The sequence below is a fragment of the Setaria italica genome, chromosome VIII (genome assembly GCF_000263155.2).
Source record: "Setaria italica strain Yugu1 chromosome VIII, Setaria_italica_v2.0, whole genome shotgun sequence".
NCBI classification, from domain to species: Eukaryota; Viridiplantae; Streptophyta; class Magnoliopsida; order Poales; family Poaceae; genus Setaria; species Setaria italica.
Genome location: NC_028457.1, coordinates 19734096 through 19751511, shown reverse-complemented (window position 1 = coordinate 19751511; position 17416 = coordinate 19734096). Strand labels below are relative to the sequence as shown.

The window sequence follows — 17416 nt, the reverse complement described above, 5'->3', positions numbered from 1 at the left end:
GTCTCAACAGGACGCTAGTCAGGTAAGGCTAGACGCTTAGCAGCTACAGGCTCAGCTACATGTTGTTCTATCGTATACACCAAGGGAGAGATGGAGCCCCTTTTTTCTAGCATACATCAAGTCAAATTACATCACATGTCTTATCATACAGTTTGATACACCACAAAGTTTTGTTTTATAGGTCCAGATCATTTACAATGTTTTCTGCTACATCATTATACTGGTCGGCCAGTTCTGGAAGATTCTTTGCATTGAAGTCGGCTGCGACCCCTACTCCAGCACGCTCCAAGGGGATCCGAGGGAAGTGTGTCTTCAACACCACCAAGATGTTCTTAATGCACTCCATCGTGGTGTCCTTCAGAAGCTCCTTTAGCTGACCAGGCGCGGCTTTGAGGCGATCGAGCAACGGCATTGGTGCGGTCGGGTCGGTCTCTGGTTGGACCATGTCCATCACATAGCCGGCCACCTTACGAAGATCCTCCAGCTCCACCTCCAACCCAGCAATTACCAATTGGTCATGCTGAAGACTACGCATTGCAGCCTCTAAGCAGCGCTCAGTATCTTTGCGTGCGTTGGCTTCATAACTCAGCTTCTACGACATGGCATACTCATGGTGAACTGCCACATCATGTTCTTGCTGGAGACGAGCATTCGAATCCTCACACTCCTTGAGGTGCTGCTTGAGCCTTTGCTCCCTAACCTCGGCATCTGCTCATTCGAACAAGTATACATCAGCAATTACAAGGACAGAACTGAGTCAATAGGTCAGCACAACATACATCTCAAGTGCGCAGTAAGAATCTCATGCTGCAAACCATGATCCAGGTCTTTTTCCACGGTGTCCACTTTGGCCTTCTTGAGGTTGGCCACAAGTTGTTGTAATGCTCGGCTCGTTGGATTGCGTCTGCCCTCCTAGGAGCACGCTCGGCCAGACCCTGCTTACATTCTAACAATCAGAGCTCTGCAAAGAAACTGGATTCCAAGCATAAATTTTTCAGGTTGGTTGGCACACTAACAAACAGCAACTTAGAAATCTCTGAGGATGACTGCCATAGCTTGGCAAGATCTCTCTTGTCTTGTGCAGCATCCCTAGCAAGGTCAGACCTAGAGAGGTTCAAGGAATCAGGATCATCTTCAGCATCCCTGGTGGACCACTCCGATGGCAGATCATCCCTAGGCAACTCTTCTAGGTGAGGCTCAGCTCTGGCTCCCTTACCCAGCACCTGCTCGACCCAGGAGTCAACCACAGCAGCGTCCATAGCCCCACACCTGACTACGCCTTGTTGCAGCATCGGATTTGGTACAGCTTCGCCGGCACGAACATCCTGATCCCTCCCAACCTCCGGAGGCAGCAATTGTTCAAAGGTGCGGACGATCGCCCCCTCGATCTGGGTTGAGCAACCACTCAGCTGCGCACCAGATTCATCATCTAGCATGGCATTCCTACATTGATAGTACGAGAAGTAATTTAATCAAGACAGATAGCAACGATAACCACAAGACAGACAGTATAACTTGATCGCACTTACATGGTGCTCTTCTTCTTCACTCAGAACTTGGGGCGCAATGGAGGTGGTGGTGCCAACACATCCCCACTAGACCCCTCGAGGATCTTTGCATTCAACGTCTCCTTGACGCGCTCCGCGTCGGCCGTGGTCGTCTCAAGGAGCTCGAACGACTTCTTCTTTGGGAGTGTTTTTGGGCATTCGGTTCCGGCACGAAAAATGATGCAAAACGGGTGCATTTCGGCACCTGATGAGGACACCACGAGTACATCTACACCAGCAGCACCTCAGGCGCCTCCAGTTGCTCCTCCAGTTGGGCCAATCACTCGAGCCCGTGCGAGAGAATTAAACTTCATCATGCTGTTAAGGAACGAAGGCCCATCGGAATAAGAAGATGGCCCAACAGGGCAGCCCAGGTGGGGCGCCTAGGGTTGGGCGCCGTGACCCCTTCGGACTCCAGGGGCTGCGCCCCCTTTATTTAGTCCGAGTCCTTTTTGTTTACGACTTGAGTTTTGTTTTACATCTAGCTTTAGCTACTCTTGAACACGCGCAAATACGCGCTGTCCTTGTGATTCAGAACTCCACCTTCGAGTGATATTTAGATTGCTCGCCTCTCTTTCTTGTTCGTTCTTCGATTGCGGACAGGAATCGATCTTCGTGATCAGGCTGATCTCACACCAGCGAGGTTGGTAACCATCGGGAGTTGGTTCAGCGATTGCATTGGCGCTTCGGGTTCGCTCGTCGTAGTCGGATCGTGAGGGTCTACTTCCACCAAGTCGAATTTATCTTCACTCACCGAAAGATCGGGCACTCCGACTCTATCAAGTGGTATCAGCTTTCCAGGTTGATCGGTGAGTTTTACCGAGTGTTTTTCCCTTCCTACAGTCCACAAAAACCAAAACAAATTTTTTTCAGGTTAGATCCTTTGTCCCAGCAACCGTTTAGCCTCGCACATTCTTTCAATAAGTGTCTTTGTTGAATTTGTGTGCCTACTCGTTCAATTGTTGCTGGTTACTTGTGTTTAATCTGTTGTTTCTCGTTTTTTCATCTAACCCTAGTTTTCGCCGCCGCCGCCTTTCCGCTGCTCGCCAACCCTACCAGCCGCGCCCACCGCACCTCCCTGCGACAACCGCGCCGCGCCATCCCACTACTCCGATCGCCCCTCCCCTGTCAAAAAAAAAAAAAGATCGAAAGCAATCAGAAAAAAAAAAGGAAAGAAGCAAAAAAAAAAAGACGAAGAAGAATCCAACAGGGAGAAGGAAGGTGATTCGGATTTGTTTCGGTGGAAACTCTTTTTGCGCGCGCCGTGACTCCCCCTGGGTCACGACTCTCTGGGGTAAATTCCCCCCCCCCCCACGCATTCCGTGCCAGCCTTTCATATCCGTATCTCTCTTTCTTGGTCCTTTATTATTCTGAGGTCCGCCTTACTCTAGAGAGAGAGAGAGAGAGAGAGTCCTTTATCTTTTTTTTACCGGAATACCCCTGTACTTTCGGAAAAAGTGTGTGCCGCATTTTGATATTTGAGATCCTCTGTGTTCATATTATCAGTTTTGGGGCACCCTCTGTGAAAAAAAAAAAAACAGAAATAAAAAAAAAAAAAGAGGTGCGCCCTCTCCACCTTGCCTCTGTTCTTTCGATTTTTCCTTGTTACCAGCAACTCTTGTTACGTGTTTGGCACTATCTTTCAACTTTGCATTATTGTTTGATTGTGCTAATCCTTCATTTGAGTGCAGCCTTCCCAGAACTCCACATAGTTCTACGACGAGCATATTTTGTTTCTCCAGGCAATCGCTCCTCCAATCTTTCGTGAGTTCCACCGGTTGGTTGCAGTTCGCCCCTGTGTGCGTGGTAAGAACGGATAAGAATTTGATAACAGCACTAGTGTGAGCGCCTTGTGAGCTGTTACACCCCTATTTTGTCGTTGCTTTTGTTCTTGTCTTTGCGCTAACCATGGCAGATGATGTCGACGCGGGGGCTAACCAGCTGCAGGGCATACGAGCGCAAGTTGAAGGGCTTGTTACCGACATTCAGACGATTCATGAACGGCTGGACTCGACGATCTCCTCGACGACCGAGCGGTGTGATCAGCTCGACCTTGCACAGACGGCCGCTAAGGCCACACTCGATTCAGTTGTGGCAAGACTCGATGCATTGCACACAACAGTCGCAGAGTTGCAGCAGGGTTATGGTGGTGACTCGGACCAGGATGATGGCGACCGCCGAGGCCGTGCCCGCCGCGTGCCACGCCGTCCCGGTGGTAATGATTCCTTTTCCAAGATTAAATTTAAAATTCCACCTTTTAATGGCAAATATGATCCTGCTGCCTATCTTGATTGGGAATTAGAAGTTGAACAGAAATTTTCATGCCATGATATTCTTGCTAATTCTCAAGTTAAAGCTGCTATTAGTGAATTTACTGATTTTGCTTTAATTTGGTGGCGTGAATATAAACACAAACATCCCAATACCATTCCAACCACTTGGGAGCAATTAAAAACTGCTATGCGCCACAGATTTGTGCCTTCTTATTATGCTCGCGATTTGCTTAATAAAATGCAACGTTTTCAGCAAGGTTCCAAATCTGTTGAGGAATATTTCCAGGAATTACAAATAGGAATGATTCGTTGTGGGTTATTGGAGGAAACCGACGCTGCTATGGCCCGTTTTCGTGGTGGTTTGAACCGCGAAATTCAGGATATACTTGATTATAAGGACTACACAGATATGACAACATTATTTGAATATGCTTGCAAAGCTGAACGTGAAGTGCAGGGACGCCGCTCGAAGACATATTCTAACTCTTTTGCAGGAAGAAGCTCGCCATCCAACTCCGCACCCGCTCTCCCTGCGCCACCCACGCCCACCACTACACCGCGCGAGCGAACGGCAAAACCTGCAAGCGCTGCCCCTTCCACAGGCGCCGCCCCTCCCACAGGCCGTACACGGGATATTCAGTGTCATCGTTGCAAAGGATTCGGCCATGTGATTCGGGACTGTCCGAACAAGCGCACTTTGCTTCTTCGTGACGATGGTGAGTACTCTTCCGCTAGTGATTCTGAAGATATTCGACATGCGATGCTTGCCACTGACCATGCAGCTATGGAGGTACATGTCAACCCGGGCGACGCCGATAGGTATGAAAGTCTTGTTGTGCAGCGTGTTCTTAGTACACAGGTCGCCCCGTCCGAGAAGAATCAGCGACACACTCTTTTCCATACCAAGGGCGTTGTGCAGGAGCGGTCGATTCGCATCATCATCGACAGCGGCAGCTGCAACAATTTGGCGAGTACCACGCTGGTTGAAAAGTTGTCTTTACCCACTCGTAAGCATCCACATCCATATCACATTCAATGGCTTAATGATGGTGGGAAAATTAGAATTACTCGCTCAGTCCGTGTTCCTTTCTCCATGGGTGCTTATTCTGATTTTGTCGATTGTGATGTTATTCCCATGGAAGCATGCTCTCTGTTACTTGGGCGACCTTGGCAATATGATACTGATAGCTTGCATCATGGTCGTTCAAACCACTATTCTTTCATGTTTAAGGGTCAGAAAATAATTATACATCCAATGACACCTGAACAAATTCTTAAAGATGATCTTGCTAGAGCTGCTAAAACTGCTAAACAACTTGAACCATCGACATCTCTTAATTCTGAAATCAAGTTGAATGCTCCTGTTTTGCTTGCCACACGTGCTGATTTTGATGAGTTACGCGATGCTCCTTTGCCATGCTATGCCCTTATATGCTCTAGTGTGCTCGTTTCACTTGATGATGCACCATCTTTGGATATTCCCCCTGCGGTTGCTAACATTTTGCAGGAGTACGCTGATGTCTTTCCAAAAGATTTGCCACCGGGACTTCCACCACTTCGTGGCATTGAGCACCAGATCGACCTCATTCCCGGCGCACAGCTTCCGAACCGCGCACCGTACCGTACAAATCCGGATGAGACGAAGGAAATCCAGCGCCAGGTACAGGCATTGCTTGACAAGGGTTATATTCGTGAGTCTCTTAGCCCTTGCTCCGTTCCTGTGTTACTTGTTCCAAAGAAAGATGGCTCATGGCGTATGTGTGTAGACTGTCGTGCTATTAATAACATTACCATTCGCTACCGATACCCTATACCACGCCTTGATGATATGCTAGATGAGCTTAGTGGTGCCATTATTTTCACTAAGATTGATTTGCGTAGTGGCTACCATCAGATTCGCATGAAATTAGGTGATGAATGGAAAACGGCTTTTAAAACGAAATTTGGGTTATACGAATGGTTGGTTATGCCGTTTGGTTTGACAAATGCTCCCAGCACATTTATGCGTTTGATGAATGAAGTTCTAAGGCCCTTCATAGGATTGTTTGTAGTTGTCTATTTTGATGATATCCTCATTTACAGCAAGTCTATGGAAGAGCATTTAGAACATTTGCGTGCTGTTTTTGATGCATTGCGTGCGGCCCATTTATTTGCTAACCTCGAAAAATGCATGTTTTGCACACAACGTGTCTCGTTTCTTGGCTATGTTGTTACTCCACAGGGCATTGAGGTGGATAGCAGCAAGATTGATGCCATTCGGGAGTGGCCTACACCGACAACGGTTACACAAATTCGAAGCTTTCTTGGCCTTGCAGGTTTCTACCGTCGGTTTGTTCGTGATTTTAGCTCCATTGCAGCGCCTCTACATGAGCTTACAAAGAAGGATGTTCCCTTTGCTTGGAGTGATTCACAAGAGGTTGCGTTCAGCACCTTGAAAGATAAGTTAACCAATGCTCCTCTCTTGCAGTTGCCTGATTTTACTAAAGTGTTTGAGCTTGAATGCGATGCTAGCGGTATTGGGCTAGGTGCTGTTTTATTACAAGAAGGAAAACCGGTTGCTTACTTTAGCGAAAAATTAAGTGGTGCTAGCTTGAATTATTCTACTTATGATAAGGAGCTTTATGCTTTAGTGCGCACTTTGCATACTTGGCAGCACTACCTTTGGCATCGTGAGTTTATAATTCATTCTGATCATGAGGCTTTAAAACATATTCGTACCCAAACAAACCTGAACCGTCGTCATGCTAAATGGGTAGAATTCATTGAGTCTTTCCCTTACATTATTAAACACAAGAGCGGGAAGGAAAATGTCATTGCTGATGCTTTGTCTCGTCGCTATACCATGCTGTCACAGTTAGATTTTAAAATCTTTGGCTTGCAAACTGTGAAGGATCAATATGTGCATGATGCTGATTTTAAAGATGCTTTCGGCCACTGTATTCATGGCAAACCATGGGGCAAATTTCACATACAGGACGGGTTCCTGTTTCGCGCTAACAAGCTGTGTGTTCCAGCTAGCTCGGTTCGTCGTTTGTTGTTACAGGAAGCGCATGGAGGCGGTCTCATGGGGCACTTTGGCGTCTACAAGACGCATGAAGTGCTGGCTGCCCACTTCTTTTGGCCCCGGATGCGCGCTGATGTTGAGCGCCTTGTTGCCCGCTGCCCTACTTGCCAGAAAGCTAAGTCACGATTAAACAACCATGGTTTGTACATGCCTTTGCCTGTTCCTACTTCCCCTTGGCTTGATATTTCTATGGACTTTGTTTTGGGATTGCCTAGAACTAAGAAGGGGAGGGACAGTATTTTTGTGGTTGTTGATCGTTTCTCCAAAATGGCTCATTTTATACCTTGTCATAAGACTGATGATGCTAGCAATGTTGCTGAATTGTTCTTTCGCGAGATTATTCGTTTGCATGGTATTCCAAATACAATAGTCTCTGATCGTGATGCTAAGTTTCTCAGTCATTTTTGGAGATCACTATGGAATAAAATGGGAACTAAATTGCTGTTTAGCACCACTTGTCACCCTCAGACTGATGGACAAACTGAGGTGGTTAATCGAACCTTGTCCACTATGCTTAGGGCTGTTTTAGATAAACACTTGAAACGTTGGGAAGATTGCTTGCCTCATGTTGAGTTTGCTTATAATCATGCAACGCATTCTTCTACAAAGATGTGTCCTTTTCAAGTTGTTTATGGTTATATTCCTCGGGCGCCTATTGATTTGTTTGCACTTGATGCCGAGGACACCCCACACATAGATGCCGCTGCACATGTTGATCAAATGATTAGCTTGCATGAGCAAACTCAACAAAACATTGCTGCTGCTAATGCTAAATATCAGGTTGCGGGTAGTAAAGGGAGAAAACATGTTACTTTTGCACCGGGTGATCTGGTTTGGTTGCATTTGAGGAAGGACCGTTTTCCTACCTTACGTCGTTCTAAATTGATGCCACGTGCGGCTGGTCCTTTTAAAGTGCTAACCAAGATTAATGATAATGCTTATATCCTTGACCTGCCTGCGGAGTTTGGTGTTTCCACGAGTTTTAATGTTGCAGATTTGAAACCGTATGTGGGCGAAGATGAGGAGTTGCCGTCGAGGACGACTTCAGTTCAAGAAGGGGAGGATGATGAGGACACCACGAGTACATCTACACCAGCAGCACCTCAGGCGCCTCCAGTTGCTCCTCCAGTTGGGCCAATCACTCGAGCCCGTGCGAGAGAATTAAACTTCATCATGCTGTTAAGGAACGAAGGCCCATCGGAATAAGAAGATGGCCCAACAGGGCAGCCCAGGTGGGGCGCCTAGGGTTGGGCGCCGTGACCCCTTCGGACTCCAGGGGCTGCGCCCCCTTTATTTAGTCCGAGTCCTTTTTGTTTACGACTTGAGTTTTGTTTTACATCTAGCTTTAGCTACTCTTGAACACGCGCAAATACGCGCTGTCCTTGTGATTCAGAACTCCACCTTCGAGTGATATTTAGATTGCTCGCCTCTCTTTCTTGTTCGTTCTTCGATTGCGGACAGGAATCGATCTTCGTGATCAGGCTGATCTCGCACCAGCGAGGTTGGTAACCATCGGGAGTTGGTTCAGCGATTGCATTGGCGCTTCGGGTTCGCTCGTCGTAGTCGGATCGTGAGGGTCTACTTCCACCAAGTCGAATTTATCTTCACTCACCGAAAGATCGGGCACTCCGACTCTATCAAACCGTGTAAAACTTGGGAACCCTTCAGCGCTTGCGTCTAAGGACTCCCAGTTTATCACATCCTCTAGTTCAAGGATCAGACCACTAGTCCTTTCCTACCCTTACCTCTTGATCATCATCAGCTCTCGAACCACCATAACCTCCGACCTCTTCTGGCACACTCTCGTCCGACCTGATGGAGGAGTCAGACTCCTACTCAAGGTGGGCAGGTGGCTCGTCGAACTCGTTGGTTGGGCGGACCTTGGGTCACTGTTGCTCGGCCCCTCCAAGAAGCGGCACCGGGCAAAATAATTCAAATTCTCTAGCTTGGTCAATCAACAAGATTAGTCAGAGACAGCAGAAAACATAAAGGGAATGCTAAATCAACACAGTTAAGATCATACTGGGTCGGCTGGCCTCTTGAGGGAAAATGCTTTTGAGCAGCTCTTGTTCTTGATAAGACCACTAAAAAACTCGTTAACCCGATTGGCAACTTCTTGCTTGGTCGCATTTCGCTGGACCTCTCTGGTGGGATCCAGTGGTCCTGTATACCCATACGCTGGATGAACTCTGTTCTTGATCAGTTGCGTCAATCTTCGGTAGAAATTGATACTAACAACCCCGGCTGTGAGTCCTTGCGCCTTCAGGTCGATGATTTTCTCCAGCGGTTGCTTCACTTGCACCTTCTCCTCCAAGGTCGGTTGGTTCAACCACTTGGGCATGGTCACAGGCCCGTATTCGATATGCGGCGGGAGCTCGAGCTGCTGATTGGCGACCATGAACCACTCCTTGTGCCAGCCCTTGTTGGATTCCTTCAACTGGAGGTAGAAGTAATCCTGCACTCTCTTCGGCCGCACAGAAAAACCACATCCTCCAATTACTCTAAGCTTCCCCTTGGTCAACACAACTTTTAGTTGATACAAATATTTCCACAGGTCTAAATGCGGGGGAATGCCTAAGTATGCCTCGCACAGATGAATGAAGACCGCAATATCCAAAATCGAGTTGGGATTCAGATGTACCAGCTCAATTTTGTAGTAGTGGAGAAGACCCCAAAAGAAGTCCTCGCAAGGGATCCTGCATCCGCGTTCAAAGAATGATGCGAAGACCACCGTCTTTATCTTGTCCTTCGTGGGAAAATCTTGCCCAGCGGTCGCCTTCCTGTCGAGCAGTGCTTTGGGCCTGAGGAGGCCCCGGTCAACGAGTGCCTGGATGCGCTCCTCCGTCATCACGAATTTCATCCAGACTGAGGATTGATCCGGTATCTACGCCTGGGCCATTTCTTTGATTTCTACTCCTTGCGATTTGGATCTAATAGCCGCAAAGGTCTCGATGCGTATACGGCGGCGCAGCGGCTCGAGCGGTGGCGGCGAAGTGCGCGCGAACAGATTGGAAATCGCGACGGCACGGCTTAGGGTTCACGGGCGCGGCACCAATGTGCTCTATGAACTGTGGCGGTGGCAACGCGAGTATGGCGGATGGAAATGAAAACGGATCTGCACCCCTTGGGCTTTTTGAAGGACGTGACGGCGCAACCCTAGCAACAAAACATGCGGATTTTTCGTTATTGCGGTGCATGTGCCGGACAGAGTCTGCAGGTTTTCCGTTATGTTTTCAACGGCGTGCCTCCATGGCACCCCCAGTCCTCGTCCTTGGGGGTTGGGCGCCTATTCCAGGTCAAAGTGCCTCTGCGGCTCCACCAGTCCTTATTCTCAGGGGCTAGGCGCCTATTTCAGGTCGGTGTGTCTCCATGGCTCCATCAGTCCTTGTTCTCGGGGGTTGGGCGCCTACTTCTGGTCGGCGTCCCTCCGTGGTTTCACCTGTCCTTGTGTTCAAACACTAGGATTTCACCTGTCCTTGTGTTCAAACACTAGGATTTCGCCTATCCTTGTGTTCAAACACTAGGATTTGTTTCTGGGATCAATTTTTTCTTTTTTGACCATTGGATCGATTATACTAATCGCTTCAATGCTCGGGGGCTACTCCTATAGAGTGCGTCTTGCGACACCCTCCATATCCTTCGCTTTGACCTGTTGGATGTCCGACATCCATCAACTTGGCACTCGACTTCGCTCTGCGCGTATGGCTCTGCGTTCGCTCGGATTTTCTTCTTTTTTGAGCACTGTGCATGTTGGAGGTATGCCCTAGAGGCAATCATAGAGATGATGATATTCCATTTGTATCCATGATTTATAATGTGTTCCTTGAATATCCATTAAAGGCTACTTGAATTGATTTGCAATTATGTGAATTATGTGTGAAACTCTTTACTTGTATGGTTATTCTAAAGTTGTCCCTAGTCGGAGTTCATGTGAGGACACACATGAATATTAGACTAGCACATGTATTAGTTGATAACTGTTGGGGCGAAATATTAACGATCTCCTAAATATCGCTTAAAAGAGCAGACGCGAAGGCCCGGGCCCACCTAGCATAATCAAAACTCCGCCTCGCCCGATCGCGGTCCCAGGGTCGGGAGCGCCCGACCTCCCTCCACGAGACTTTCGCCTCGTCCGACTGCGACCCCGGGGTCGGGGGCACCTGACCCCTCGCCACAAGGTTCTGCCTCGTCCGACCCCGAGCACGGGGGTCGGACTCGCTGGGGCCCCCAGGGCGGACATCCCCCTCGGATGCGAACCAGGCGGACAAGATAACAATCCCGTGGGTCCCCCCCGTCGGTCTCGTCATAAATGCGCCGCAGGCCTGGCAGGGGGAAGGATGACCGCGTTCCTCACGCAACCCGCTGCAAGTACCCATGCACGACCATACTGTACAAGCTACAGTGCTGGCGGCTCCCTTCCATTCGCCGCAGGGTACTCATGGCCTACGCCAACCGGAGCGGAGGAGAGACTCGCCTATCCTCGGGCCCCGCGCGCCCTCGGGTCCCGCGCGCCCGGCAGCAAGGATGTGACGTCCTCTCTCCAGAAGCCATCATCAGGACGGTAGCATCCACCGTCCTCCCCAACGGACACCGGGATAACGACGAAACGCCTTCATCATAACCCGACGCCTATGAAGGCCGAAGGAGCTATCTGTAGGGCGCGACGACAGTTGGCACACGGCCGCCCCCCCCTCCGGCATGCACGCAGGCGCTCGTCAGGGGCCAGCGAAGGCGTCGGGCGTCTAGGAACTTGTTCCTCCCTTCCTGCCGTATTTTTTACCGTACTACGTTTACACTTTTACGGTCCTCTTCGCCCGATCCCAGCTGTAACTCCGGCCACCCCCCTTACGATATAAAAGGAGGCACCAAGGGCCGGAGGAGGGGATCGGCTTCTTCTCCCACAAGCCACAGCAAACTACTACGCTCCCTGAGAGCACAAGCACAAAGAGATGTGGGACCAGTCCCTCTCTCGTCAACCTGTAACCCCTACTACAGAACCCCGCGTGGGCAATACGAGCATCCTCGATACTGGACGTAGGGCTTCCCTTGCCCGAACCAGTTTAAACCCGTGTCTCCCACGCCACCATCCGAGGCCTTACGCGCATAAAAGAAATTTACTAGTCTAAGTCTTGATCTGCAAATCCTGACAACGACAATAACTATGTTTCGCAAGTCATAGACATGGAGATGTTGAACTAATAATGTGGGCACATGTGGAGACATGTGCTAGGACTAACCCAACATGAGAAGTAGTTCTCTCTTTAAACAACATATACGCTTTGTCCTTAGACCTGAGATTGTCGCATGTAGTCAAGATGTGGATCGACTTACTTAGGGGCTATCAAACGCTACGTCGTAACAGGGTAGTTATAAAGGTAGCTTTCGGGTTTGTCAAGAAGCATGCTATGAGACATGGTCAATCAAGAAGGGATTTGCCCCTCTCTGATTGAGAGTGATATCTCTGGGCCACTCGAGTGATCGGATCCGAAAATGCATGGCCATGCTACGTACGGTTAAGAGTTAACCTACAAAGAGATTCCAAATCATAGGATCGAGAAAGAGCGGTCGGCTTGAAGCTAGACCAAATATCGTGAGGCAAAGGGAATAGCATGTATATAATGTTATGATGGTTCGTCTGATATGATCTTCGTGTGGGTATAGGAGTTGGCACGTCTTGCTTGAGGCCGCTACCGACTATTGGGATGAGTAGGAGTACTCGGGCCATGTCTATATGTATCCAAACCCATAGGGTCACACACTTAAGGGGCTGGAAGCCCAATTCGGATGTGATTCGAGTTGGATTAGCTTTAGAAGTACTAATGGGCCTCGAACCCAGAGGCCCGTTAGGAACCTCTATAAATAGAGGGGTGGGGGCGCCCTAGGGTTTACACCTTTTGGCAAACACATCTGTTGCGCCTCCCACGCTCTTGCCTGTTGCAACTCACAGACCTAGCAGTCCGGCTTGTGACGCTTCCTCCCTGCACGTGTGGATACCTTGGAGGTGTTGCGCCTGCAGCACTTGGACGAGTCACCGACGAGCTACGACGAGCCGCCGACGAGCCACGACGAGCCGCGGCACGAGGGCGAGCTTGCTGCATGTGGACGAGCTGCTGAGGAGCTGCTGGACGTCGACGTGATCGACTACGTACGACTACGTTGATCGACTTCACTGCATCGACGTGAATCTACATCTTCCGCACCAGTAGTGCATCGAGTGGTAATCCCGTGATCCTTATACGGTAGTTTTTCCTAATTTACGCGGTAGAAATTTTGATTTGCGCTAGTGTAGCCTACCTCGTATCCCAATAGTGCAGCCTCTCTGTCACTATGACGCCATCGCTGCTTCAGCCGACTTCATTTCAAACTTCGCTGCGATGACCTCAGGTTTCTGTTCGCCTACACATTGCTTGGGGGCTTGAGGGATATGGGTACCCTATGGGTCCTCACTGACCAGCATACTGGCTGGTCCTAACAAGTGGGCCCGTCCGACCAGGGCATGTGGGCGAAGGACATGAAGATACTTGGAGTACAAGTCAAGGAGGCTGGGCGATTCAAATCAGCCCGAATATTGCAAAATAGGTATTGTAATCCGACTCAGATTATCTCCCATGTAATAACCAAGTAGATTAGATTCAAACCAACTTGTAACTATAGGTCGTCAGCCTATTTAAGGCGGCCAAGGACGCCTCCCGAGGGCATCCGATCTCAATTCTCAAGCAATACAAACTATCAGAATATAGGACGTAGGGTATTACTCTCTGGAGGTCCGAACCTATCTAAATTCTCGTGTTCTCGCGAGCATTTTCAAGTTCTTGATCTCGCAATCCTCTCTGCTTACAAATCACCAAGCTACTGAGGGGTGTTTGGTTCCACAGACTAAAGTTTAGGGCCTGTTTGGATACACCCTCCTGATATGAACCCGCTAGGGTTGATTCCAACTGATACCAACTGATATGAACCCGCTAGGGTTGATTCCCGATCTTTCGATGAGAGGCGTGGGATAACTCGATTGGTCGATGAAGACGATGTTCACGGCCCGACTACAGCCTTCCAAGCTGCGCCTTAGCAACCGACACACCACCTCCAATTGATGCCGCGATCTTGTGGAGCGCGTCACCCGGCCACTAGGGCACTCGTCCTGCAAGCAATCGAAGAACAAGCAAGAACAAGCAGAATAAGCAACTCAATTGCAAATATGGAGATGAAAACTAATCTGAACTCATAAAGTTGGGGTTCTGAATCAAGTAGAATGGATGGTCTATTCGACACACGCGTCTACAAGGAAGTAGCAATGGCTAAACTTTCAATAAAACAAAATCCCATCTGTTTGTGGTGGCTCTAATCCTTATTAATACCTAGGAGGACGACCAGGAGGGTGTTGGGGTCGTGCTCCAACCCTAGGACATGTCCCTAATGGACCCAACTTGATACACGACCCATTGGACCAAAATAAGACGACGCAGCACCTCTGGACAGAAAATCTCTCGGTAGTATTTCGGTGATTGCGGCTGACTCAGAATATATATGGATATGAGTCCAGATCCATATGAAAATAGACTTCATAAGGATTCTAAGGAGTACTTGAACGCCTAAAAGGGAGTCCGGATGAGATCGTGGCGGCCATTGCAAGTTGGGGTAGAGCTCCAGTCCGAATCCAGTGCCAAAACGTGTTTGATTAGATCTCTTTCTTTCCTTGGACCAAAAGTGACGTGGTGGCCTGGTGGAGGACGTTGAGAATACTTAGACTTGGTTCCTAATCTACTTCTTTGGTCCTCCGTACCTTCCATGTGTGTTTAACATTATTTTTATCCACGTATGTATTTCTGAAATTGACAATGAACACACATCATGGTGCAACATCAATTCATCAAATGTATCAAATACAATTATGGTAAAGAATTGTTTCACCTGTGAATCAAAAGTTACTAATGTGGTTGTATCCGAGCAGGTGATGTCCCCATCACCTCCTAAAGATTAGGAGTCCACTTTTAGGACACTTTTTGGACTTGTGCATCCAAACATGGGTCCTAAAAGTGAACCCCTAAATTTTAGGAGGGCCATTTTCATTAGGAGGGTCAAGGGGTACTAATGGATCCTATTTCTCCTAAAAGTGGTCCCAAGTCCCCCTTTACCCATATTGCCCTCGCATGCATTAACGACGTGAACAGTGGAGGGGTAATTTAGAGGAGTAATTGAGGGGTAAAAATGACATTTTGCCTCTAAGATCCTAAAAATTAATAGTCCATCCAAACAGCCCTTTACTAAACTTTAGGACTAGCAATTTGAGGGTCCTAAACAGTTTAGTACACTACTAAACTTTGGGAGTTTGTATCCAAACAGGACCTTAGTCCCTATCACATTAAATGTTTAGATACTAATTAGGAGGATTAAACATAAGCTAATTATAAAACCAATTGGACAGATGGAGGCTAATTCGCGAGATGAATCTATTAAGACTAATTAGTCCATGATTTGACAATGTGATGCTGCAACAAATATATGCTAATCATGAATTAATTAGGTTTAATAGATTCGTCTCGCAAATTAACCTCAATCCGTGCAATTAGTTTGTAATTAGTCTATATTTAATATTTTTAATTAGTATGAAATATTTCAGGTAGCAGTGACTATAACTTTAATCGGTGACACCAACCACCCCGTGAATCCGACCACCTATTCACCTTCCGCTGATCACTTTGCGAAAGGCATCTGGAACGCCATATACCACGGACCTTGCGGCCCTTTCCGCGTGCGGGGCTGCCGGCGTGCATGTACGCAAACCCGGCATGAATCGCGCATACGGCGCCGACCGCCACAATCGCGAACGCGGTGCCCGGGCCCCCGCCTTTCTTTTTCACAGTTTTTCCCCGAGAGCTTTAAATTCGGTCGCATGAACCAGGCACTGCAGACAGGCGCAGCGAGAGCAGAGGGTCAGGTCACGGAAGCTGTGACAGGACGACGCCCTGCATGCCGCGCTTGACGCGTGAATTGAAAGATACGCACCACTCCCACACAGTGCCCACAGTCCATAGAGTTATGGCGTGCCAACCAACAGCATTCCTTATCAAAATTCAAAACAAGAAAACAAAACGGAGTAGTACTAGGCCTTGTTTGTCCACCTTTTCCTAATTTTGGCACTATGCAAAAAGAAGATTTTCCATCACATCAAACTTGCGGTACATGCATGGAGTATTAAATGTAGACGAAATCAAAAACTAATTGCACAGTTTTGTTGTACTTTCCGAGACGAATCTTTTGAGCCTAATTAGTCAATGTTTGGATAATAATTCATAAATACAAACGAAATGCTACAGTTGCGCATTCATGGCAAAATGCAAACTTTGCCACTCCCAATTTGGGAACTAAACAAGGCCTAGTATGCCTTATGGTCCCGCCAAGTTTTTCAAACTGCAAGTTTGAAAATAGTGTTTGTTTCTCGGAGAAGTAAATTCCAAATAAATCTGGCAGAGCCGCACACGAGATAGTTTCAGAGCGATTTTGTGGAACTTTTCCCACTATATGGGGTCTTCAGCTCCTCGAATTATGGTGAGGCACAAGATATTTGTGCTAATTTTTGCTAGCTCCTCTATGTTAGCATTGTTAGTTATCCTCTAATCCTCCGCATGATATGCATGAGGCTGACCTAAGTAGCATGCAAGGAGGCATCTGAGTAATATAGTATTGGAAGAAGCCAATACTACCGAGAGATTCGGTTTGAGCTTCACACATTGACCTCAAAAGTTCGAGTTGATCGAGTATTAATTGATTAAAAGTCCCAGATTCGGTTTTGCTGAGCTCAGCCACTTTTGATCTCGCGGCCATGTGAAGAGCCAGTGAAGTGACGTGTCAAAAGTGGCCCCGTCGCCACATTTTTTTTTCAGCTTGGCTGCTTTTACCACCTTCGATCTTCCGATCGAACAAACACCCCGTCGTATAAAGGGCCACTTTCGTCATACAGCTTGAAAGGTGTTTCGGTGCATGTGAGGATTGTGAGCAGAGGAAAATGGCAAAGAAAGCCAGCGATTTGACGGCAACAACCCACGTGACCATCGCTCTCGAGTCTCGCTCTCGCCTAGTACCTCCGAACAAGGAAATTAAGTAATCGACTAATTAAACGAAAACTTGTATGAAGCAACGCGATCTACATGCATTTGTGTAGAAACTCCTTTTTCTTTAGATTAATTGTGCTTGGGGTAGTTTTATACCACCTATTTGAAATCTGGGATTGCAGAATTTTTTTTCTTAATGCCCCGGTTGCATCTTATTTTGTAACTTTCTTTGAGGTACTATAAAAAAACTCATCATCGAGAACCGGTGTTTTTTCAGAGCTTTTGTTTCTTTAGTATCAAAAAAACTTTCAATTTCAATCATAAAAAATGAGACTACCAACAACAACAATAACGGTAGCAAAATCGTATTTGACCTCTCCACCTCCCAAGCTCTCCAGTGCAAATCCACTCAGCCCCCTCCCTCCTACCTCCGGCGAGCTCACGCGTGGGGCAGGGAGTGGGGCTATCCCCAACCTAGATAGT

At 47.9% G+C, this 17416-nt stretch overlaps 1 protein-coding gene across 1 annotated transcript; it reads left to right on the top strand.

Moving 5' to 3' along the window:
• Positions 1 to 4448: 4448 nt before the first annotated feature.
• On the top strand, positions 4449 to 7832 carry LOC111258193 (the record flags this gene model as incomplete). Its single annotated transcript, XM_022829073.1, has 5 exons — positions 4449 to 5001; positions 5323 to 5594; positions 6042 to 6662; positions 6798 to 7546; positions 7685 to 7832. Coding segments are annotated over 5 exons (2343 nt in total), but the record flags the coding sequence as incomplete, so codon positions are not given.
• Between the last annotated feature and the right edge of the window lie 9584 nt (positions 7833 to 17416).